General features: G+C 47.1%; 1 protein-coding gene and 1 non-coding gene across 3 annotated transcripts; one reads left to right on the top strand and one right to left on the bottom strand.

The window, feature by feature from the left end:
* Nucleotides 1-343: 343 nt before the first annotated feature.
* On the bottom strand, nucleotides 344-14,265 carry LSR (lipolysis stimulated lipoprotein receptor). Of its 2 annotated transcripts, XM_008580374.1 has the most exons (10): nucleotides 13,787-14,265; nucleotides 12,250-12,594; nucleotides 6,829-6,948; nucleotides 5,069-5,125; nucleotides 4,352-4,498; nucleotides 1,889-2,050; nucleotides 1,665-1,724; nucleotides 1,442-1,573; nucleotides 582-1,213; nucleotides 344-474 (listed from the first exon to the last, which is right to left on the bottom strand). In XM_008580374.1, exons 1-10 carry the CDS (start codon nucleotides 13,893-13,895, stop codon nucleotides 439-441), a joined length of 1,800 nt encoding a protein of 599 aa, XP_008578596.1. In that variant the 5' UTR covers nucleotides 13,896-14,265; the 3' UTR covers nucleotides 344-438. The 2 variants fall into 2 exon arrangements, with proteins under 2 accessions (XP_008578596.1, XP_008578597.1); XM_008580375.1 differs by lacking the exon at nucleotides 5,069-5,125.
* TRNAI-GAU lies at nucleotides 6,585-6,662 on the top strand. Its single transcript has one exon. It is a non-coding gene; the product is annotated as a tRNA-Ile (tRNA).
* Nucleotides 14,266-25,574: the final 11,309 nt, after the last annotated feature.

Genomic DNA, 25,574 nt, shown 5'->3' with positions numbered 1-25,574 from the left:
GAGACAGTAAAGTAGGTCGTGGGGGAGGGGCAAAGGGAGTGGAAGGGGAGGGGGACGCGCGCGCGCGCTCCCGGCGGCTGTGCGCGAAGGTAGAGGCCCGGGGCGCATGCGCACGTCTGGGCGGGGCCGGGGCGCGCACGCAGGGGCTGGGCGGAGGCTGCGTGGGGCACGTACTCTTGGACTGGGGGAGAGGGAGAAGGCAGAAGGCCGGCTGGGTTGGGTTCTTGACCCAGGACGAAAGCCCGGGGAGAAAACGGGACGAGGCGTTTTGCAGACGCAGGCACACGGCAGCCGCCCGGCCCGCCACCTCGCACAGCAAAACAAACTCTTCTGAAGACTTAGGCCTTGTGATTACAAATTTTATTAGACTTAGGGAACTGCTTCATCATTATTCCTTCAAATTAAAAAAAGTACAAAACCTACATACAAAACGTGAGATCAGACGACTAAACTTTCCCGACTCAGGGCCAAATTCTGCAAGGGAGAAAGAAAAAAGGGTGTGAACTGGAGGGATGGGGGAGACTGGAGGAGAGGGGTCTGGGAAAGGTCTGAAAGTCGGGGTACGGGGGCTGCTCTCTCACCTTCTTAAGCCTCCGCTCACGTGATGCCTGGGAGTCGGTCTCAGAGTAAGGGGGAGGCGCCAGAGGGTAGTAGGCCTCTTCTTCCTCTTCTTCTCTGTAAGGTCTCCTTCTCTCCCCTGGGCCCTTTTTCCTCAATGCCTCTTCTAGTAGCCGCCCATCATATTGGGGGTCCCCGGACCTGGAGCCATTGTCCTGAGGGTCCCGGGACCGGTGGTAGTGGGACCTGGGGTCAGCATGAGGGCGGTTCCTAGACCTGAAGTCATCGTAGTGGGGATCCCTGGAGTGTGGAAAGTCCCTCGAGTCGTCTTGGTTGTAGAGATCATCACGGCTGCGGCTTCGGGGGGGTGCGTAGGCCCGGCCTCTCCTCCCACTACTTGGGGGAGACCTTCTCCCTGATTCAGCAGAGCCCGGCCGGGTGAGGTCATCCAGAGCATCCACTGAGCGGGCCCGGGGCCGCCTGGCTCCCCAGCCACCCCTTGCCTGCTCCGCAGGGGGCTCCTGCTCCCATCTCCTGGGACTCCGGGGGGAGTGGCGATCCCACTCCTCATCCCGGATTGGAGTGAGGGCAGGGCCCCCCCGGGAAGGTCGAGATCGCCAGTCGTCCTCATGGAGGGAGGTGACTTCACTCATGGCTGTAGGGAAGGGGAGTGTCACTGACTGCTGGGAGGAGGCCAGGACAATGTCAGGAGCCCGGGGTCCAACAGTGTCACCCTCTTGGCTCATATACTCTCTAGGGCCCATAGTAGGGAAGGAGAGACTATGTCCAGGATTTGCAGTGGGCATCCTGGGACACGTATTAGGGAGTTGTGCTTCCCTCTCCCCGCCTCAAGGAGCCCTTGGACCCCAAAGCTGCTGCTCACCACGCTCCACACGGCCATTGGGGGGGCCAGGTCGGGAAGGGTCAAAGTTGGCCAGCTCTTTCTCCATGTAGTACAGGACCCGCATGGAGTCATCCTGCTGGCTGGCTTGAATCCTGTAGCCACTGCGGACTTCTAGGGATGGGGTGGAGGTGGTCAGTTTGAGAGGATGGATACTGCCCTCTCCCCTACAGGCAGGTCCAATCTGGGAATCATGGGTTCTCACCAGAGGTCATGCTGCTCTCCGTGTCCCGAAGCAGGGGCACCTGGGAGCTGTGGCCGCCAACTGGGGGAGACTGGCTGTCAGTGGCTGCCCACCTGGAGCCAAGCCCTGCATTCCCAGCCCTTTCCCCCTCCCAGCCCCCAGTCTTCCTTCCAACCCCAGCCCCCTTAAGTGTCCAAATGCCCAACCCACCCCACCCCAGCGGCTCCTGCGTCCCCAGGCCTCACCTGAGCTATTTCTGTCGAAGTCTCCAGGGTACCCATTGTAGACAGGGCCCATGGGAATCATGGCTGGCGGGGGTGGGGTCTTGGCAGGGGAGAGGTGGGCGTAGGTGCTGGGGGCATAGATGCTTGGGACGCCTGAGGTGGCTGCTTTGCCAGCAGCATACACTGTGAGGACACACACAGTCGGCATGAGAAGGTGGGCAGGAGCTGCACTGCCCAACACTGGTATGGAGGGCTATGGGCCTGCACTTGGGTTCTTGCCCCTCCTCATTCTGCAGTGTCTCGGAGGCTAGGGGACGTCAGCTTCACTGAGTCCCCACCTCTGGTTGATTCCTTACAGGTTAGAATATGGGGTACACCCTGGCAGCCCATGGGCCCAATCTGGCAGTTCAGTATGTTTTGAGATAGTATGGTGGTTTGCCAACATTTGACAATCAAAAGGTTTTGCATAAATTTCCAACTCTCCAGCCACCTTATTGGAAGATGTGGCTACCCCGGGCCTGTGGGCTTACAGGGTGACAGTGGCAAAGCTGTCGCTTTAAAGCCCACATGCTGGGTCCACCAAAAGCTATATGTAATCAAGTATTCCCTTTGGTGGCTGATCCCTTGCTCTAGAAAAATGAGTCACACCTGGGGGGATCCCATGCCCACTCCACTCTCATGCCTTCTGGGTCCTCCCTTACCAGACCCTGATGCAATGGCTGTCAGTTTGAAGCAGGAGCCAGGAGCCTTGAGTTAATTTGCCTGCCTCAGCCAAGCAGCAAAATATCTCCTCTAGTGTTTTTACTTCATGGGCCCCACCCCCCACCTGGCTCTAGGATTGACAGTTCAAGGGCAAACCCTTCTGGCTTCCTTCTCCCAGCAGAAAGAGGCAAGAGGTTCTGTGGCAAAGCCTCTGGGCCCTAGGCAAGTCGCATCCTCCCCGGGACTCAGAAAGGCTCCCTTCACCTCCACATTGGTTGGGAAGCACAAGGCTAGTGCGGCACCCTGCTTAGAGAAGTACCCTCATTAGTCAGGTGACTCCCATTTTATAATTGGCAGTGGGAGATGCTGTTCCCTTCCTTCGTCAGGAGCAACAGTGCTTCAGGTTGGAGGAAATGGGGTGTTGTGACCAGCATTTGCCGTGCTGGCATCAGCCCCAGGCATACTTAGTGGGTTAACTGCAAACTCGGTTGCAGCCTTTGGGGTTCCCTCCCCCACGTGTGAAACAGGCTAACACCCACTGCATGAGCAAGAAGCTCTTAACTAAAAACGACAAGACAGAGGGGATGGGACGGCCAGCATAAGCCTCCAGAGAGCACTAGAACTTTATCAGGGGAGCAGTGCTTCGAGGAACCAGGTTGCCCACCCCTGAGTTCAATGACCATAAAATTGGCCAGCATGGATTGAGCTGTGGCCAGTCCTGGGCACTTAGGTACAGACTTCCCTTCATGTTCCCAATGCCCCAAGAGGTTGGGACCTTACAGAGGAGGAAACACAGCTCAGAAAAGGAACGCTGGCTGACTGAGGCCACCTAGTGAGAACAGGGTTAATCTGCAACCTGGCCTCCAGTCCCTACTGAGGCTGACCATATCTAATAGCTAGCGGGTGTGGAACATTTTATATAGGCCAAGCCCCACGCTAACTGCTGTACACACAAGTTCACCAAATGCCCAGACTCACCCTGTACAGTGAGCTCTGCCATAAGCCCCACTTTACAGAGGAGGAAACTGAGACACTCAGAGAGGGAAAGACTCCAGTAGGTCAGGTCTGGAGCCAGGCCTCAGACCTCCGCCTGCCCATGCTTGCAACAACTGCTGAGTATTTTACTGTTAATGCACCTTGGACCGTGCGCAGAGGTGCTGGTCTCTCCAGACATTCTCCTGAAGGAAACTGAGGAACTGTCAACAGCCGTCCCTAAAAAGGGGACGTGTGCAGCAGCAGGAGGGCGCTCACTTCCTCCTCTCTCCCTTCTCCTGCTTGGTCTGTTTCATTCCCCTCTTCAGCTCTGGTCCCACTCCCATCCCACCCTCCACAGTGCCTACTCTGATATGCTAGGTGTGTCCTTAAACCTAGTATCTGTGTAAAATGTGTAGTCTTTGTGTGGGTGTGTGCTTAAATTATGTGGTGCTGTCAACCTTGTTTGGTTTCTTACCTTTTTCACTTAAGATTTTGTTTTTAAAGGGAGCTTTACTTTCCAGTGAATACTTTCCAGTATCTTCCACCGTTTGACGTTTTCTTTTTACCATATGCATAGATTATACTCTCAAAAGAAAAAACTCAGATGAAAATTAAAAATAAATTAAAAGTTGATGTAAATAAATGATCATCTAAAATAATAGATCCTCCTTGGCCTACTTTCTCTCCAGTTGCTACCCTCATAACCTTCAGACCAGTGGCACTGTCCTGGGGGGCAGGCAGATGGCCACCGCCTCCCCTCGGACCCAAGAGAGACCAAGTGGGGGTGGCCACACAAGGGGCACTTACGGGCCTCTGGGCAACAGCACTTGTCTGGGCAGCAGGGGCACCTGACGTAACAGCAGCAGGTGTGTGGGCAGCACTGACACCAGCAGATGCTCAGGAGGAGGAAGAAAAGGAAGACGGCCAGGCAGACCACGACCACGAAGAGCCAGTCTGCAAAGAGATGGGACCAGGCCCTGAGCTAGTAGGCCTGGGAGAGAGTGGGGACGGACAGGCCCAGCAGCAGCACAGAGCTATTTGCACTGTTCATCAGGGAACCTGCAACCCTTGCTGGCTTCTCCATGCCAGAAGCTGGGGTGCAGCAGCAGAAGGCCGCCCATCCCTCTAAAACCCAGGACAGTCCCAAATTAGGGACCTCCCCTGGGTTCAAATGGATAAGGCAGAAAACAAGAGGCGACCTAGCCAGAGCAACACAGACTATACAGCCTCTGGTAGGGGAGAGAGAGCCAGCAGCTCAGATCCCCACCCGAGGAGCACTGCAGGCGCCAGTCACAGGAGCCCCTGCCTACACCCCAGGCCCCTCCACAGCCAGCCCAGCCCACCTCACCCCCAGCCCAGAGCCAGGTCACTAGATGCCACAGAGTCGGAGTCAGGCGGGGTTAGTGGAGGGTCCACAGCGAGCGATGTTTAGTGGGGTCAGGGAGAGAATACCAGAGACAGAAGTGGTAAGTGGTGTGTGGGAACTCCTGAGAGAAGCCCCGCTCAGCACTCCACCCCCCGTACCTTCCATGGGCCCCGCCTGAAAACCAGGTAAGAGCTCAGCCACCCCTGAGGTCCTGCCTGGAGGGACAAAAGAGAAACAGGAGATTATGCTGGCCAGAGCCAGCCCAGGCCGCCCCTGCCCCTAATGCCCAGATCTAGGCTGGTCAGGGTGAAGGTGGCTCCTGCCCTCCACCACTTTCCAGATGTGGGTGCTGTTTTCCAGAAGGCTTCCATCACAAAATCCACCCGCTCCCTCATGACACTGAGGGTTCCAACACATATCCTATGGGGTTCTGAAGGTTCGATGGCAGCTTGGACACTCCACCTTTTCCTCATACATGGGTCCTATCACTCCAGAGGGTTCCACCGCACGTGATAGAGATGGTTCTGTTCCATTAGGCATAGTAGGCCCAGTCCCCAAGGGCCCTCATAAACATTTTAATTTTATTTTACAATCGGAAAAAAATATATAACTCTGAATGTATAATAATGAATTGTTTTAATAATAACACAAGCATAAATTTTATAAATGGAGGAAGGGGCCCATGAAGGCAAAAGTGCCTACGGCCATAAAACTCACATGTGGCCCTGGTTCTGTGACCTACAGAGTTCAGTCCCAGTTCATGCATTCTGTCGCTTGTGTACTTTCCATACCCATTCTCTGCTTTACCTCAGGTGCCACCAGAGTTCTGTCCCCACAAGCATATCTTGGGGGCCTGCGTGCACACACACACAGTTACACACAAATGAAGCTCACTCCAGAGCTCACACCCATGGCCTCACGTGCCCTCATGAGGGGGTATTAGCATGTGAATCAGCGGCTCTGTGGTCTTGTCCCTGAGGCCAAAACCATTTTCATAATAAAACTAAAATGTTATTTGCCTTTTTCACTCTTATTCTCTCATGAGTGTACAGTGGAGTTTTCCTGAGGATTGGTGACACATGGTGACATCATTGTCCTGGCTAATGGCCTGTGTCCATTTATTAGTCTGTTTCTGTTGCTTAGAATACCTGAAACTGGGTAATTTATAAAGAAATGAAATTCTTGGTGACACATGGTGACATCATTGTCCTGGCTAATGGCCTGTGTCCATGTATTAGTCTGTTTCTGTTGCTTAGAATACCTGAAACTGGGTAATTTATAAAGAAATGAAATTTATTTATTACAGTTTCAGAGGCTGGGAAGTCCAAAGTCCGAGGAACGCATCTTGTGAGCGCCTTCCACAGCACCTCAGGGTACCACGTGGTGAGAATGGGTGAGTGTGAGAGAGCTAACCTCCTCACCTGCTCTCCTTTTAAAGCCATCAGAACCGCACCCCACTCCGTGGATGGACATCAATCCATTCACAAGGACACAGTCCTTACAATCTGATCACCTCTTAAAGGCCCCACCTTTCAAATATCATAATTGGATTGCCCACCTTCTTAGCACTGTTAAAGTACAAATTAAGTTTCTAATACATGAACTTTTGGGGGACACATTGGACCCATAGCAGTGCTTGTGCATCTTTGCTTTAAAGTTTCCCAGTTTGGGGCTGGCTGGTTAGCTCAGTTGGTTAGAGTGTGGTGCTGATAACACCAAGGTCCAGGGTTCAATCCCTATACTGACCAGCTGCCAAAAAAATTTCCCAATTTTAATTTCTATATGAAGGGAGAGCAAAGCAGGCAACAGAGGCCAGAGAGTGAGCTAGCGGGTGGAGGGTGAACACACACAAGGGGACAGCAGAAGGGGCTGTTTCCCATCCCCCCTTACCAGGCCCCCAGGGCCCAGCCCCACTCACCAAGGACGATGAGCTCTGCGTAGGCCTCATTGTTCCCCTGGAGGTCCTGCGCTGAGACCACCGAGCAGTAATACACACCACTGTCCCCCCACGCCGTCTGCTCAAAGGTCAGGTCTGCATCTGGGTCAGGAGGAGATGGTGTGAGTGCACCTCTGGAGAGGGGGCGCCCAACCCCAGCAGGCCCAGCACCTCAGGAGAGGGGTCAAGAGGTTAGGGGCTGCCAGTAAGTCAAGTGGAAAATGCTTCTTACCAAGGGCACACTTCCTTCTATGCACTGTTCTAGACACTCAACACAGATTTCAAGACATCTGTGCAGTGGGTAGCACTATCATTCCTGTTTTGTAGATGAGACAAAAGGTCTGGGGAGATGACCTAGTCTGCGCAAAGGTGTACAGCTGTCAGTGGTGGAGCTAGGACAGTCTGACTCCAGAGCCTGTGCTCTTCAACTTCTAACCATCCTCTGGACCACCTCTTAGATCCGTCATCCTAAGTCCTCTGATGTGAACTGTCACAGACCCAGTGTGGACCCAGGGGCATGGGCCCAGAGTAAGGAGGCAGAGATAAATAGGCCAGATTCCAGATGTCAGGAGATGCCCAGGCACTGATAGAGAGCAGGTGTGGACATGTGGGAGCAAGAGACCTGCCCAGTTCCCTAGTCCACCCCCCACCCTTCCATCCCCACATTCCAGGTCAGGCCCAGAGCTTGGGGACGCAAGGAGCCTGATAATTACGCCACTAATCAAAGTCTTTCGGCACATCCGGTTTCCTCTCCACTCCTCAGGCCCTAATTAGTGAAATCCCTTCAGTCATTCGCCTGTGCGGGACAGGATGGCACCCCAGCCAGGAAATCCTCTCGGCTTCTGGCCACTTTCTTCCCAGCTGCTCCGGCTCCCACAGACCTGGCTACCTCTACCAACTTGCGCCATAGACCTGCTACCCTCTGTGGGAGCAGCACATGGCACCCACTGGGAGCACCTAACAACTGCTTAAGGAAAGAAAGAACCAAAGCCTTCTTCCTTCTTCAGAAGGGAGGCTGCACATCCACAGGAAGACCCTCCTTTCAACAATGTCTGTCTACATCATTCCAACCTTCCTGGGCCCACAGGGCCTCGGCGTGATCTGGCCACTGGTTCCCTTCCCACACCGCCCTCACCCCTTCCATCTCCTTAGCTCACTAGCCTCAAGACACACCGGCCTCTGCACTGTCCCCCCTTGTGCTGGGCTGCCTGGCTTGTGCCCGTGTTATTCCGTCTTCCCGGCACTGTGTTCTTTCAGACCTGCTCAGGGCTGATTCCTTCTCGTTACTCAAGCAGCTCACTAGCCTCAAGACACACCGGCCTCTGCACTGTCCCCCCTTGTGCTGGGCTGCCTGGCTTGTGCCCGTGTTATTCTGTCTTCCCGGCACTGTGTTCTTTCAGACCTGCTCAGGGCTGATTCCTTCTCGTTACTCAAGCCTTGGCTTAGAGGAGTGTTCCCTGGCCATCCTAGCTCACCTGGCTCTCCTGCCCAGATGCTGAACTACATCTGCCACCCTAGGGACTGACCATCTATGGCCCCTGTGAGAACGTGGTCCCAGTCACTGCTGCGTCCCCAGTGCCTGGCCAGGAGCAGAAAGGAATTCCCTCTCTTCTCATGCTGACCTTTCTTAGCTTTTCTTGTTAGTTCCACCATCCTGGGCACATGGCAATATTCAAGTGGACACTTGATTCATTCATTCAAAAAATTAATTATTGAGTGCAGCCTATGTTCCAGCAGTATTTGAGGCATCTGGTATACTAGAGAGCAATGGTTCTCAAAGCATATCTATGGACCCTGCATTCCCCAAGACCTTTTCAGGGCCTCTATGAGGTCAGAGTTATTTTCATAATAATACTAAGACATTGTTTGCCCTTTCCCCTTAATCTCTCATGAGTGTACTATGGAGTTTTCCAGAGGCTACACGACGTGTGATAGATATCACGAAAGATTGAAGCAGCTTTGGGAATCCAGCTTCTTCAATTCAGCCAGACTTTAAAGAGATTTGCAAAAATATAAAACAGTGTCATCACTCTTCTCATTAAAAATTTTTTTGTTTAGTTTCAGCAACATAGTTATTTCTTTCATAACAAGTATGTTATTTATGTTAACATATAATGAGTTTATTATCATTTAAAATATTTTTAAACTCTTCTCAGTTTGCCAGCTATAAAAACAAAAGCTCTTTGAAGACCTCAATAACAAAGTGTAAAGAGGCCCTAAGACCACAGTGTTTGAGAACCACTGCTACAGAGAACAGATATAAATCCTTGCCCTTATAGAGCTCATATTCTAACTGGGAAAGGGAGACAAATAAAAAGCTCAACTACATTGTGTATCAGATGATGATACGCAGTATGGAGAATTAGTCAGGCAAGGCAGACAGAAGTACCAGGCATGGAGGTGGGGGTTATGCAATTGTAAGTAAGGAGGCAGGGAAGACCTTCAGATAAGGTGACCTTCGGAGAAGGCATGAGGGAGTGGAGGACAAGACTCCCCCCCACAGTCAGGCGTCTAGCCACTGTTTATTGAGCTCTTACTACGTGCTGGGCCCTCTGCATATCTTCTTTCACTGAATCCTCATAAAACTCTAAACTACATTCTCCCAAATCCTCTAGATTTTCTGCAGTGCCTTCCTGGCCCATCATTTTTCCACCTGTATCTTTAAGTCAGACTGTGACCATGCTTCTCCAACACTGGAGCTCAAGAGCTGGTCCCTGATCAAAGCGAAAGAGGTAGGCAGGAACCACCTGCCATGGCAAAGGATTCTATAGGTCAGGAATTGAAATGTGGGGTCTCATGGGCCGGATCTAGGCCTCAATGCATTTTGTTTGGCCTGTGTGATGTTTTCAAAACCTACAAAAAATACAGCTTTCCGGCTTCTTTTGATCAATCCTAAGGCATGAGTCCACCCCCTTCCTGCAAGGTGCACCCAGTTCCTGGTCCCCATCTGGCCCTGGGATCACATGGGCTGGGCACTGCTTCATCGTTTCAGATGCAGGGAGAAGATGCCAGGTCTCCAATGGGAACAGAAGCTGGGCTGCCTCCACATTTCTGGCCTCTAGTTCCTTATCAACACATGACAAGAGGTGGCCCTCATGATTTCCAAGGTCCCAAGGGCTCTGTGCCCTAGTGCTGCAGAGAGTGGGGGGCACATGTGGCCCAAGCAGCCTGAGGAAGTAGAAACAAGGCCTCCTATGCAGACACCCCACATCACCCAAACAGGGAGGGATGGTGGGGGGCAGGATCCACCCTGAGCTGAGGTACACCCAGGGCAAACAACCTTCTGGTTTGCCCAGGCTTACTTTCACTTTTAAAACCAGTTCAGTTGGTGAACCTAGGAAGACCCCAGGGAAGTCCACTTTCCCCATCCTCAAAGCTGAAGTGGAGGAAGTGCTCATGGCTACTAGGTTTCCTGAAAGAACAGACACACAATGGGTATTTACCAATCATGGCAAACACTGGCTCAGATCAAGGAGGCTTGAAAGACTGGGCCTGTGAGGGCTGTGGAGCATGAATTCCCCCCCCCACCCCGCCCCCACCTATATGGCATCAGGGTCATCTGGAGTTCTAGGCTGAGCAGAGGAGGCATGATTACGGCCAGCCTTTGAGGGCTGCCTCAGTATTTGGCTTGTCCTGATGGGGGATATGCAGTCACGCCTGGTCCAGGCTGGAGCTGTCTCTGGGTTAGAGGGGAGGGGACCTGTATAGGTTGAGCCCCCAAGAGGCCCTCCAACCTCAAGAACAGCAGGATGCTTAGAACTGAGCTGCCCATGAAAATTTAGGACAAGTCTGGTTCCTGCTCTGAAACAGGACTGGCAGGATCAGTCCCTGGAAGCTTGCCTTTTATCCATGGTCTATAAGTGACAGAAGGAGTGTGCTCCACAGCCTGGTCTCTAGGGGTCTGCAAAGGGATGCTCCCTCCCCCTCTGCCCCTGTCCGTGCCCAAGATTAAAACTCTAATCCTTGTTCAAGACAGTAAGAGAATATGTCCATTAATGGGGGAGACTTCTTCCCTGCGACCCCTTGCCTTCCTCTCTGCCTTCACATCCTTTAGGGCCCAGTCCCAGGCCCTCCTCAAATCACACTCGCAGAGGTCTTAAGGTGGGTGTGTCCAAGTCATTCCACATAGCACATCACCCGGTGCTATTTTCTTTGTAGCACTTAGTACTGTCTGAAATTCTCTTCCTCTCTCTTTGTTTGCTTGTTTACTGCCACGCTCACCCCACTAGAATGTCATCTCCTTGACGGCAGGGACCTCAACCATCCTGATCACCACTCTATCCCCAGCACCTGTAACAGCTCCTGGCACACAGTAGATACTCAATAAATACCAAATGAATGGATGAATAAATGAATGAATGACTTCCCCACTGCTCCTTTCTTAGGCTCAACAGGCACTTCCTACCGGGAGGCACCATTATGGTTAAGAGCAAGGGCTGTCAGGGCTGCCTGTGTTCCAATCCCAACTCCAGCCCTTTCCTACCTGTGTGCCTAGATGAGCTACTTAACCTTTCTGTGCCTCAGCTGTTGCGAGTGTAAAATGTGGCAGAGAGGACTCCATGGGAGAATGTGTAAAGTGCCTGGCAAGTTGTAGGCTTTCTCCACTGAAATCTCTTGTCCCTCCAGTTCACTCATGCCACCTCCTCTGTGAGCCCTTTGCTGACCATCCTGGGCAAGCAAAGGGGTTAAGAGCTTGGAGACTAGACCCAGAGTGGCTGAGTTAGAATCCCAGCTCTGTTACTAGCTGTGTGCCCCTATGCAAGTCACTTCCTCTCTCTGGGCCTCTGTAAAATGACAGTAATATAATCTATTCATTAAATTACTGTGTGGTCTGAATGCGCTAATCCATGTAAACCTGGATTAGAGCCTGGCACACACGGGGCCCTTTATAAATTGTCAAATATAAATTTTACTTCCGATTGCTGATATTATTAGTATTATTATAGAACCCCCTGCCTATCTCTCTCCATCACCCAGTTTTATCTACAAGCACTTGACAGTATATGCATATAAATTTTACTTCCGATTGCTGATATTATTAGTATTATTACAGAACCCCCTGCCTATCTCTCTCCATCACCCAGTTTTATCTACAAGCACTTGACAGTATATGTTGTGTTTGTCTCTCTCACTGCAGTGTGAGCTCCATGAAGGAAGTGATTTGATGATTTTGTCAAATGCTGCATTCCCAGGGCTTAGAACAGTACATGTTAGGTGCTCGATAAATTTTGCTGTTAAAGGAATGGATGGATGGACAGAAGGATCCTTTCCCTCATCGGTCCTTTCAGACACTGGCGCTCAAGAGCTTCCAGGTGAGGACTCCAGGTTGGGTAGGAGGAAGCCAGCCCCACCATCCAAGCCCAGCCTCACCCCCTGCCTCCTCCCCCGTCCCACCCAACGTACCTCCTGTGATAGTGATCCTCCGGCCCTGATAATAGTCTCCCAGGGTCACAGCATTGCCCTGCTTGGTGGCCACAACCCTGACGGTGCGTACGCTGTCCTGGCACTCCACATAGGGGTTATAGCCTGGGTTACCAGCCGCCAGCTGGGCATTGAGCTGGTTGTCAACACTGGCTGAGGAGAAGGCATCAGCGATGCGGTCCCGGCAGAAGGACTTGTACTTCCAGATCACAATGGGTACTGTGGGGGTCGTGGTCATCTGGTAGGTGCAGGGCAGGGTCACGGGCTGGAATAGGATCACCACGTGGTAGGGGTTTGACACAGTCACCTGGATGGCGCTGGCAGGGGCTGAGGCAAAAGGAGAGTCAGCAGGGATCGCTGTGAGGTCAGGGAGGTGCTTCAACAGGAATGAGTAACATCACTTGTCATCTAGCTTGACGCTCACAAGAGTATGGTTTCACGGGACGCCTGGCATACATTGTTCCTTAATCCCCAGGACGGGCAAGGTAGCTAGTAGCTACGATAATCATGCCCATTTTATAGACCCATGGGGCTGAAGTGACAGCTAGAAGGTCACACGGCCGGATTCTTTGGAACGTCCTCTCCATCCTTCTTTCCAGACTGTGGCCTCTATCCAGTCCCCTCTTCCCTTTGCCACTCTCACAGAAAGGGACATCCCTCTGTGGCTTGTACAGGCAAGCCCAAATGGCCAGAGCGATGCCCCCTGTCTCCCCCGCCACCCCCGCAAGGCCCCACTTCAAAACAAACCTCTAAAGGTTCCAAGTTCCCCGGGGTTTTGTGAAGTGGGCGGGGGAGGGGGTTGGAGTTGTCTGACTGAACTGCTTTGCCAACGTTGTCCCTAAAGTCCCCACAATATCTCCATCAGCCTCCCACCACCCCTACGCAAAGCCACCTCAAATGAATGCGCCAAAAGTGCTTGCTGAAAGATAGAGCCCCCTCACCCCCACCCAAACAAACATCCCTTCCAGGTAAAAGGTTGCCAGCAGAAGATGGTTTCAAGTGCATAAGTCCGTCCTACCAGACTCTCATGTACAGATACTCCAGAGCCCGATGGAGGCGGGTGAGGTGTCTCCAATTCCACACCCACCGGAGGCCTGGGCACTGTTTCTTGATCTCTCCCTCCAGGAAGAGTCTGATCCAGCCCTCCCTAGTGTGTCCTTTCCCCGTTACCCTAACACTTAGAAATCTCGGAATGCGCCCAAGTCCCCAGCCTTTCCCAGTGATCTGGCTGTCCTTCGCGCCTGCCCCACAAAGGGTCCCTTTCTCCCTGCCGCTCCGGGGAGTTTCACTTCCTGCATTCTCCATACAAGGGTGGGGGAAGCACTCCCCGACATGGATGGGGAATTCCCCTCACTCCGGCACACAGCGATCTCCTAAGACCCAGAGGATCGGGAGGTCCCAGTTTGGGTGCGCCCCCCTCCCTCGCTCTCCCGCCTGCTCGGCCGCGTACAACTCTGTCCTTGCCCCTTCAAGAGTGCCTTTCCGCCGTTCCGCAGCACCAGGAGCCCCACACCCCTACCTGTGCACCAGGTGCTGAGCCATAGCCACACGAAGACGACCGCGCCCCGGCCTGCGGTGGCCGGGTGGGAACCCAGCCCACAGGACAGGCCGCGGGCCACCAGCGCCATCACGGCCGTCTGGGCGCGCCGAGCCCGTGCGTCCTTTGCCAAGTACCAGGAGGGTAGGGGGCGCGGCGCGCACCAAGACCGGGAGGGGTGAACGCTCCTCCCCTTCCCGCTTCCGTTCCTTGTCCCTATTCCAAGGCCACTCTGCCGCGTCCTAGGAGTTTTAGTGAACGGAAACAACGTGGACGAAGTGCACGCTTTCGGCTTTCGGGGAGGAACTTGCTGGACCCACCGAGGCTCTCCAAGCCACTCCTCCCCCTGTGCGCTCTGAGGAATGGATCGGCCCAGGTACACAAGGGTGGGAGCCGAGGGCTGGGCTTAGGGGTGGGCTGTGGGGAGGGGCTCCTCCGCCTCCCTCCCCGGAAGTGGGATGGCCCAGGTGAGTTCCGGCCCCCAGGGCTGGAACCAAGTGACCGGCCCGTCGGGAGGGCCCCCGCAAACCCTGGGTCCCGGGCGGCCCCCTCGTTCTCGGCCAAGCCGAGCGGACCGAAATCCACGAGAACAGAGACCTACTTGGGGTGATTCACCTGTTGATAGGGGGCGGGTCCTGCTGTCACCTTTTCCCTCCCGCCCCCCCCCCCCCGGGAAGCTCGTCGGTAGAGCCTGGCTTTTCCACTCGCACCGGGGTTCCTCTGGTCTGGGTGGAGGGAGGCGCTGCGGGCCTCTTGTGCCTGCTAGTTAGACGACTTAAAGAACCAAGTGAAGTCCCTAGAAGGAAAGCTCTGCCCCTTTGGGGACGCCCGAGGGGTATCAGGCCCAAGAAAAGTTGGAATTCGACGTCGGAAGATTTAGCCACCTCCCCTCTACCTTCCCAACTTGTGGTTCGGCCCCTGGGCATCTTTGGAGCCCCCCAGGTCAGGCCTCCGGAAACTGGCTCTTAAAGGGGCCGAACGGAGGCGCGGGGCCTGGGACCGGTTTCCGCCTAAGGATTCCTGGGGACTAGCCACCTGCGCCCCAGGGAGGGGCCGGGCGGGGCGCCCCAAGCAGCCTGCTCGGCGCTCGGCTAGACTCTGCTGCCCCCCGGTGGTGGCTGGGGAAGCGCATCCGGGGGGAACCCCGGGGGCTTCCTCCTGTGGTTCGCAATCTGGCTGGTGAGTTCGGTACCCAGGCATTCTTTGTTCTACTGGATCCTGTTAAATCTCAAGTCAGATCACGTCCTTCTGCTCAAAACCCTCCTGTGGCTCCTGCTTACTCCCAGCAGAAACCAAAGTCCTTACAATGGCCTGATCTTCCCTCACCTCCTCCCAGTCCCTCTGGCTCGCTCAGCTTCAGCCAACTGGCCCCCTCCCTGTTTCCGAATATGCCTCTCACACTCCCGGTAGAGCCATTGTCCGTGCTCCTCCTTCTACCAGAACGCCCTTCCCGCAGATGCCCACATGGTCCTCCACCTCCTTTAGGGTTTTACTTAAAGGTCACTCTTGGACTGACACCTTCCCTGACCACTTTTTATAAAACTTCAACCCGTTTACATCCTTTCCCCACTTAAAATGTTTTTTATTATGGTAAAATATACACACTATAATATTTATCGTTTTAACCATTTGTAAGTGTAAAATTCAGTGGCATTAATTACATTCACAGTGCTACGTACCCATCACTTCTATCTATACCCAAAACTTGTTCATCAGCCCCAATATTAAGTGTACCAATTAAACAATAACTCCCCAAACCACCCTGACCCAGTCCCCGGCAACCTCCATTCGATTTCGTCTCTATCGAATGCGCATTCTAGGTGCCTCATATAAGGTGGAATCATATAACATTTGTCCTTCTGTGTCTGGCTTATTTCACTGAATGTAATGTTTTCAAGATCCATCTATATATCAAAATCAAAATTTCGTTCCTTTTTATGGCTGAGTAGTATTTCATTGAATGTGTATACCACATTTATTCATTCATCTGTTGATAGACACTTGGGTAGTTTACACCTCTGGGTTTTGTAAATAGTGCAGCTGTGAACATTGGTGTACAGATATCTGCTTTCGATTTTTTTTTACATGTATACTTAGGAATGGAATTGCTAGGTGATAAGGTAGTTCTATTTTTAGTTATTTAAGGAACTGCCAAACTTTTCCACAGTAGCTGCACTATTTTACATTCCCACCAGCAATGCATGAGGGTTCCAATTTCTCCACATCCCCACCAACACTTATTATTATCTATTTTCTTGATTATAGCCATCCTAGTTGGTGTGAAGTTGTATCTCATTGTGATTTTAACTTGCATTTCTCTAATGATTAATGACGGTCAGCATCTTTTCATGTACTTATTGTCCACTTGTATATCTTTGAAGAAATGTCTACTCAAGTCCTTTGCCCATTTTCGAGTTGTGTTGTTTGTTTTTTGTCGTCAAGTTGTAGGAGTTCTTTATATATTCCGAATATTAATTCATCATCAGATATACAATCTGCAAATGTTTTCTCCCATTCTCTATCTCTAGGTTTTTTCACTTTCTTGATAGTCCTTTGATGAACAAAAGTTCTTAATTTGGTGAAGTTCAATTTATCTATTTTGTTGTTGTCTGTGCTTTTGGTGTCATATCTATGCAATCGATACCAATTCCAATGTTATAAGGATTTCCCCCAATGTTTTCTTCTCTTTTAGTTTTAGCTTTTAATTTAGATCTCTGAGCCATTTAAATTTTTGTATATGGTATAAGGTAAGGGTTCAACTTTATTCTTTTCCATGTGGATATCTTGTTTTCCCTTCACCACTTGTTGGAAAGACTGTCCCTTCCCCATTAAATGGTCTTGGCTCCCTTGCCAAAAATCACTTGGCCATATATTTGAGGGTTTATTTCTGGGTTGGGTTTATTTCTGGGTTCTCTATTCTATTTCATTGTTCTATATGTCTGCCCTTATGCCAGTACCATACTGTTTTAATTACTATAGCTTTGTAGTAAATTCAAAGTTGGGAAGTTTAAGTCCTCCAAATTTATTTTTCTTTTTCAAGATGGTTTTGGCTGTTGGGGGCCCCTTGCAATTCCATGCGAATTTGAGGATCTGCTTCTATTTCTTCAAAAAATGTTGTTGGCATTTTGATATACATTGTGTTAAATCTGTAGATCATTTTAGGTGGTACTGACATCTTAAAAATGTAAAGTCGTCCTATCCATGAACACAGAATGTCTTTCCATTTATTCAGGTATTCTTTAATCTCTTTTAGCAACCTTTTGTAGTTGTCAGTGTACAAGTCTTTCACCTCCTTGGTTAGATTTACTCCTAATTATTTAATTCTTTTAGATGTTATTGTAAATGGGATTGTTTTCTTAATTTCCTCTTCAGATTGTTCAGTGCTGACTTATAGAAACACAACTAAGTTTCGTGTGTTGATCTTGTACCTTGCAACTTTGCTAAACTCTTTTATTAACTGTGGTAGGTATCTTGTCTATTCTTTTGGATTTTCTGTATATAGGATCATGTCATCTGCGAATAGAGATAGTTTTACCTCTTCCTTTCCAATCTGGATGAATTTTACTTCCTTTTCTTCTCTGATAACTCTGGGTAGAACTCTCAGTACAGTGTTGAGTAGCAATGGTGAAAGTGGGCATCTTTGTCTTATTCCTGATCTTAGAGGGAAAGCTTTCAATCTTCCACCATTGAGAAAGAAAAAAATAAGAACACCAGCACAAAAGAAAAATGACTAAAGGGAAAAAAAATCTTTCACCATTGAATACCATGTTAGCTGTGAGTTTTTCATAAACATCCTTTATCAAAGAAAAAAATAAGAACACCAGCACAAAAGAAAAATGACTAAAGGAAAAAAAAAATCTTTCACCATTGAATACCATGTTAGCTGTGAGTTTTTCATAAACATCCTTTATCATGTTGAGAAATTTTCTATTCTTACTTTTCTAAGGATTTTTAATCATAAAAGATTGTTGGATTTTGTCAAATGCCTTTTTCTGCATCAGTTGAAATGATTACATGTGTTTTTTTCTCTTTATTCTATTAATGTGATGTATTACATTGATTGATTTTATGTTGAACCACCTTTGCATTCCTGCACAAATCCCTCTTAATCATGGTAAATAATCCTTTTCATATGCTGTTGGGTTCTATTTGCTAATATTTTGTTGGGGATTTTTGTATCTATATTCATAAGGGACACTAGTCTGTAATTTTCTTTTCTTGTGATGTCTTTATCTGGTTTGGGTATTAGGGTAATGCTGGCTGCATAGAATGAGTTAGGAAGTGTTTCCTTCTCTTTAATTTTGGAAGAGTTTGAGAAGGATTTGTGTTAATTCTTCTTTAAATGTTTGGTTGAACTAAATTGCGAAGCCATGTTGGTCCAGAACTTTTCTTTGCTGGGAGATTTTAAATTACTGATTCAATATCTTTACTTGTTGTAGATCTGTTGAGATTTTCTATTTCTTCTTGAGTCAGTTTAGGTAAATATGTGTTTAAAGAATTTGTCCATTTCTTCTATATTATCTGATTTGTTGCTATTTGGTTGCTCATTGTATTCTCTTATAACTCTGTTTGTTTCTGTATCATGGGTAGTAATGTTGCCAGTCTCATTTCTAATTTAGTTATTTGTGTCTTCTCTCTTTTGTTTTTTTTTTAGCCTAGCCAAAGGTTTGTCCATTTTGTTAATCTTTTCAAAAAACTGACTTTTGGTTTTATGGATTTTTTTCTATTCTTTTTCTCTATTTATTTATTTGTTTGTTTGTTTCTTTGTTTGTTTTTGGCAGCTATCTAGTACAGGGATCTGAACCCTTGACCTTGGTGTTATCAGCACCATGCTCTAACCAACTGAACTAACCTGCCAGCCCCTTTTCCTCTATTTCATTTGTCTCTGCTCTTATCTGTTATGGCCTTTTTTCTGCTAACTTTGGGTTTTGTTTGCTCTATTTTTTTTAGTTCCTTAAGGTGTAAGTCAGATTATTAATTTGAGATATTTCTTCTTTTTAAACATAGGCATCATAGCTATAAATTTCCCTCTGAGTACTGCTTTTGCTGCATTCCATTAAGTTTTGATATATTGTGTTTTTGTTTTTATTTGTCTCTAAGTATATTCTAATTTCTTTTGTGATTTCTTGTTTGACTTATTGATTGTTTACAAGAGCATTGTTTAATTTCCACATATTTGTTAATTTTACACTTTTCTTTCTGTTTGAGTTCTAACTTCATCTTGTTGTGGTCAGGGAAGATACTTTGTATGATATCTATCTTTTTTATTTTTTTATTTTTATTTTTTGTCTTTTGTCTTTTTTCCGTGTCCGGCAACGGATCGCAACCCTCAGTGTCGCCCCCGTACTGGACCAGGGACCGGCAACGGGATTGCAACCCTCGGTGTTGCTCCCGCGCCTCGCTCAGCCAGTGAGCGGGAACCAGTCTGTATGCGGGATCCGAACCCTCGGACGGGAGCGCCGCCGCGCTTCCCAAGCGGCGCACTATCCAGTGCGCCACCGGGCCGGCCCGATATCTATCTTTTTTAATCTATTGAGACTTAATTTGTGGCCTAACATGTGGCCTATCCTAGAGAATGCCCCATATGCATTTTTTATTTTTGTTGTTGAGCAGTTTTCTGTTTGTATCTATTAGCTCTAGTTGGTTTATTATGTTTTTCAAGTCATTTATATCCTTACTCATCTTCTGTCGTGGGTTCTATGCCTTTTTGGAAGTGGAATATTGAAATCTCCAACTATTATGCCATAACTGTCTATTTCTCCTTTTGAATCTTCAATTTTTGCTTCATATTTTGAGAACTGTTATTAGGTATGTAAATGTTTATAATTGTTGTATCTTTTTGCTGTATTGAACTTTTATTAATATATAATATCTTTCTTCATCTCGTATAAACTTTTTTGATTTAAAGTCCTCTTTGTCTGATATTTTCATAGCCAGGTCCAGCTCTCTTTTTGTTACTATTTACAGGGAATATCCTTTTCTGTCACTTTTGCTTTCAACCTACTTGTTTCTTTGGATCTAAAGTGAAACTCTTGCATACAGCATATAACAAGTTGGATCTTTTTTAAAAATCCATTCTGCCAATCTCTGTTTTTTGATCTAAAGAAATTACGAGAAGGTCGGACTTCAGTTATTTTGCTACTTGTTTTTCATATGCCTTATAGCTTTTTGTCTCTCATTTTCTTCTTTAATGCCTTCTTTTGTGTTTAAATTTTTTTGTAGTAAAATGTGTTGATTCTCTTCTTGTTTACAATTGTGTATATACTACATATAGTGTTTTCCTTTGTGGTTACCATGGAGATTACAATACATATAACATCCTAAGGTTATAACACTTCAATGTGAATTTATACCAGCTTAACTTTAATAGCATACAAAAACTCTGCTCCTATATAGCTTTGTCACCCCTTTCTGTTGTTGATATCACAAATTACATCTTTATGCATTGTTTTCCAAGTAACAATGATTAGTGATTGTTTTTTATGCATTCTTTTATATCAGGTAGGCAATAAAAAGTGGGATTACAAACCAATTAGCTTTTATAATTCCCTGTGTATTTACCTTTACCAGAGATCTATATTTCTTCATATGTCTTCAAGTTACTGTCTAGTATTATTTCATTTCAATCTGAAGGACTGACTCCCTTTAGCCTTTCTTGCAGGGCAGGCTTAGTGGTAATGGACTCCCTCAGTCCATTTTATTTATCTGGGAGTGTCTTAATTTCTCTCTTGTTGGAGAATAGTTTTGCTGGTTATAAAATTCTTGGTTGACAGTTTGTTTTTTCTTTCAGCACTTTGAATGTATCATCCCACTTCCTCTGGCCTCTATCGTTCTAATGAGAAGTCTGCCAATAATCTTATTGAGGATCCATTAAATGTAACAAGTTGCTTCTCCATTACTGCTTTCAAGATTATCTTTGACTTTTGATAGTTTGATTTTAATTTGTCTTTGTATGGATCTCTATGGGTTTTTCCTACTTGAAGTTCAGTGAGCTTTTTGAATTTGTAGATTCATGTCTTTTGTCAAATTTGGAAAGTTTTCAGCCATTATTTCTTCAAATATAACTCCTTCTTTCCCTATCTCTTTCTCTTCTCCTTCTGAGACCCCTACAATATTCCTGTTAGTCCCCTTGATGCTGTCCCACAGATCCCTTGGACTCTGTTCAATTTTATTTTTTTTTCTGTCCCTCAGACTCAATAATTTCAATTGTCCTATCATGAACTTTGCTGATTCTTTCTTCTGACTGTTCAGATCTGTTTTTGAATTCCTCTAATGAATTTTGCATTTTAGTAATTCTATTTTTTAGCTCCAGAATTTTCTTTTTGGTTTCTTTTTATATTTCCTGTCTCTTTATTGATATTCTCCTTGTGTTCATATATCATTTTTCTGTCTTTGTACATGTCTCCTTTAGCTCTTTAAACATTTTTAAAACAGTTATTTAGGTTTTTGTCTAGTAAGTTCACCACCTGGACTTCCTCAGGGATGGTTTATTTTGTTCGTTTGTTTATTTTGTATTGAATGGGCCATCCTTTCCTGTTCCTTTGTATGTCTTGTGGTTTTTTTTGTTGTTGTTGAAATGCACATTTGAATTTTATAATGTGGTAATTCAGGAAATCAGATTTTCCTCATTCCCCAAGGTTTGCTGTTTTTTTGTTTGTTTGTTTTTCTGTTGTTTATTGTTGTGGGGTGTGTCTGTGTTGGGATCAGCCTGAGATGAAAGCTTAAGGTCATTCATTTTGAGATTATACCTTTCCCTGAGCTTGTGCAGTGATTTTCTAAATTCCCCTGTATACATGGTTGCTTTTGAATGTCCTAACTCCTAAGTGTCCAGCTGTCCAAAGAGGAAAAAGGGTGGGGAGGATCTAGGGGGGATATCCCTTCATATCCCCTGGAACCCATTTTTGTTGGTGAGGACTGAAACAATAGCAGACCCCCTCTGTGTCTGCACCTCTGAGATCAGAGGTGGTAATTGCAATTAGAACACAGAACCCTGGTATTTGGAGGACAGAGTCCTTGCCCACCCCCTAGTAATAATACTGGCTGAGCACTTTATATACAACTTCTTGTCAAATCTTCATAAGAGCCCTATGGGGAAGTGCCATTAAAATCCTTTGAAAATGAGGAAACCGAGCTTCACAGAGAGGAAGCCATTTGACCAGACTTCCATTGCAGGAAAACACTTCATTGCAGCTCCTCTCAAGTATGTGAGAAAGAGAAAGCAGCCTTTGATACCTGGGAGCTGGACTGACAGTACTAACTGCATCTTGGTGTTACTAGAAGCTAGCCTAGAACTCACAGGTAGGTATTGGTGTTCTCCTATTGAACATAAACAATTTTCACGGAATACCAACATCAGACAAGATCTCTCTGTGACTGTGATGAATCGAGACAAAAACAAGGTCACTCTATAATCATGTCTGAACACAGATGAAACAGGAACGTTGTCTAAGCCGCACACCACCAAACATCTCCCTCTCAGATAATAAGAGGGACTGCTGCTTTTTTACCAATTACAGTTTTACCTTTGCTCCATTCTTCTCACCTTCTAGATAAAATAGAATTAGTCATGCTTCCTGACAGCACCCAATCCAGAGCAAATCCCCTCTTCCTTGAACCCTTCCCCAAATCACATAACACAGCCCAAATTTTGTCTCTTCTAATACCTTCTTTCTGAGACACTGCACCACTCCCCATGGTATGCATCCTTCCTCACTGCAGTGAGTCAATAAACCCAACTTTGTTCATAGGTGTGTCCCTGGTGGTCTTTGGCTGAAAGGTATTGACATATGCCCAAACTTTTCCCACCTCAAGGCCTTTGCATGTACTGTGTGCCTGGTTCAGACCCCATTTCCTCTGGAATCTTCATGAATCATCTTATGGAGGTCTATCCAAATGTCACTTCTTCAGAGAGGCTTTCTCTTCCCACCTCCTTTAATATATTCTCTGTATTAGTTGCCTAGGGCTGCATAACAAACACCATAGACTGGGTCATTTAGACAAAAGAAATGTATTTCTTCACCATTCTGGAGCTAGAAGTCCAAGCTTTGGTTCCATTTTGAGCCCTCTCTCCTTGGCTTACAGATGGCTGCCTTTTCACTGTGTCCTCACATGGTCATTCCTCTGTCACTGTTGTCTGTGTTCTAATTTCCTTTTCTTATAAGGCTTTCAGTCATATTGGATTAGAACTCACTCTAATTACCCTATTTTATGTTAATTACCTCTTTAAATACCCTATTTCCAAATATAGACACATTCTGAGATACTGGGGGTTAGGGCTTCAACACATGAATTTGGAGGGCAGGACACAATTCAGCCCATAACAGTCTCCATGCCCAATCTCTCTCTCCCTGCTTTTTTCCCCCTCAAAACATTTACTGTGACCTGATGTTTTATTAGTCATTTATTTGTTTACCATCTGTCTTCTCCCAAGATAAAAACAATATTGCTCAGCAAGTATTCCATGTGCTGCCCTACTTTCTCAGCCCCCATGCAGTTAGAGGGGCTATGTGATTAATTCTCATTAATGGCCTGTGATCAAAAGTAATATGAGTTCCTCCCAGGCCAAAGCATTTAATTTCCAGTGCATGACTTCCTATCCTTATTTCTGCCACAGCAACTAATGATGTTGCAGATGGTGCAGGCTCCATCAGCCATGGTATCTGAAGGGACTTTGTGGAGTAAAGTTCTCTACCAACCAACATTGGATATGTAACACGAAAAAAAAAAATGCATTGAGCCACTAAAATTCCAGACTTCTTTTGTTACACAACATAACCTAACCTATACTGACTAATATACCCCCCCCCTAGAATGTAAGCTCCAAGAGGTCAGGAACTTAGCCTGAATCCTTCATGTCTGGTGCAAGATGGGTAAATAATAATTATTTATGGAGTAAGTGAATGTGCCAGGCACAGGGAGGTAAAGCCTGAGATTGAAACCACCAGACCACATTCCCACTATCCTAACCACTGTCTTGTCCCACACCCAGGCTGGGCAAAGTTTGACCTGAATAATTTCTTGAAAGCTTTACAACAACCCTAGTTTGTGATGGAGATTTCTACTGTCCCAATTTCACAGAAGAACTTGCTTCAGGTCACGTAGTTCACAGAGTGCCAAGCATAATCCTGGTACAACTTATATTTCCCATCAGTGGATGCTGTGGAAGACATGATTGGGTACAACAAATAAGTATTCTGTTCTACATCTCTCCTACATGCAAATTCCTGATTTTGTTTGGGTCCTCAGTGGTTTCTGAGGTAAGAAAAGGTTGCCTTCCCCCAGGACTAAGGAACACATTCTGACTGGTTTAAGCCAATTGTTGAAATTTCATTTTTTTTTTCCTTTTTGTCTTTTTTACAGACCGGTAACGGGATCGCAACCCTCGGTGTCGCACCCGTACCGGGGACCGGCAACGGGATCGCAACCCTCAGTGTTGCACCCACACCGCGCTCAGCCAGTGAGCGGGAACCGGTCTCCACATGGGATCCGAACCCTCGGCGCGGCACACTCTCCAGTGCGCCACTGGGCCGGCCCTGAAATTTCATTTATTTTCAGAGATTGTTTTAGATCTGGGTATGGGACCCAAATCCTGGCCAATAGAACTTTAGGGGAGATCTGATAGGAGAATTTTTGAAAAATTTTTTTCTTTTTTGTCTTATTTGTTTTGTTTACATGGCCATGTAATTATTCCACTTCCTTTTTTTTTTTCATGGCGTCAGCAAGAGTGGGTGAGAAAGGGTTTTAATTTTATGATATAAAGGGACATACAAGAGGAAAAATTCCTTGTAATAAACATTAGCTGTAGTAATTATTACTGCCATTTGCCAAAAGTTTCTGAGACATAATAGAATTCCATTTCTTTTGTTGGGTTGGTGGATTGGTAGTGCCATGTGGCTGTTTCTGGCCAATGGTTTGTGAACAGGTGACGTGTCACTTACGGGCAGAGCATTTTGTGTAAACTTGAACTCCTACAGAGTTCTCTTTCTTCCTCCTCTTCAGAAACTGGAAATGTTTGAGATGGCAGTTTCTTCATCACCCTGGATCTGAGTGATTTTAATGCTAATATACAATGAACATGGAGCATGAGTGAGAAGTAAACCTTTGTTGTTTAAGTCATTGACATCTAGGGAAAGTTTATCATTGTAGAAAATAGCCTGTTTAAGTTGATACCAGAATTAGTATCAGCAGCGGGGTGCTGATGTAATAAAAACAAAAATATTGGTTTAGACACATTGGAAACAAGGAAACATTTGAAACCAAAATTTTGGGGAGCCAAAAGCAAGATGAGAAAATTGCTGATGTCTCAAGGAGGGCACATCTTCCAGTGCCACTTCAGATGTAGCCAAGGAGGTTAATAGGAAAGGAGATATCTCCCAAGAGCATGGAGACATGAGCCATAGAGAACAATGGCTTGGGAAGCCCCCACACTACCATCAAGGAGCTGATATGGTGCTAATTAAGAAATCTTCCTCATCTACAAGATAAGAGGCCCTTGTAATGTCTTCTCATTGGATTTAGAAATGTATAGACCAGTAATTTCTGTTTGTCTTCCTTTCTTCCCCTTTCTGATGGGCATAAAGCCATTTGGTCCCATTCCATCACTGCATATTGGGTATGTGGAGGGCAAATAATTTGCCTTTTTAGTTCACTTGTTCTGATTTATATTCACTCATTTTGTTTCCTGCCCAGTTCCTGTGGACATTTGAGTTTTTGACCCTACAACTGACAAGACATTTGATGACATAAGCTGAATTGGACTCCTGAAAGCACA

The sequence above is a fragment of the Galeopterus variegatus genome, unplaced genomic scaffold, assembly GCF_000696425.1.
Source record: "Galeopterus variegatus unplaced genomic scaffold, G_variegatus-3.0.2 Scaffold2073, whole genome shotgun sequence".
NCBI classification, from domain to species: domain Eukaryota; kingdom Metazoa; phylum Chordata; class Mammalia; order Dermoptera; family Cynocephalidae; genus Galeopterus; species Galeopterus variegatus.
The sequence above is the reverse complement of the archived record's forward strand: the minus strand, read 5'-3'. Positions and strand labels throughout refer to the sequence as shown.

Coding starts and splice junctions, on each gene's coding strand:
- LSR (XM_008580374.1), bottom strand. CDS start 13,895: ATGGCGCTGGTGGCCCGCGGCCTGTCCTGTGGGCTGGGTTCCCACCCG. Junction 1,725..1,888: donor CTTCGACAGAAATAGCTCAG/GTGAGGCCTGGG, acceptor AGTCTCCCCCAG/TTGGCGGCCACAGCTCCCAG. Junction 1,214..1,441: donor CAATGGCCGTGTGGAGCGTG/GTGAGCAGCAGC, acceptor CCTTCCCTACAG/CCATGAGTGAAGTCACCTCC.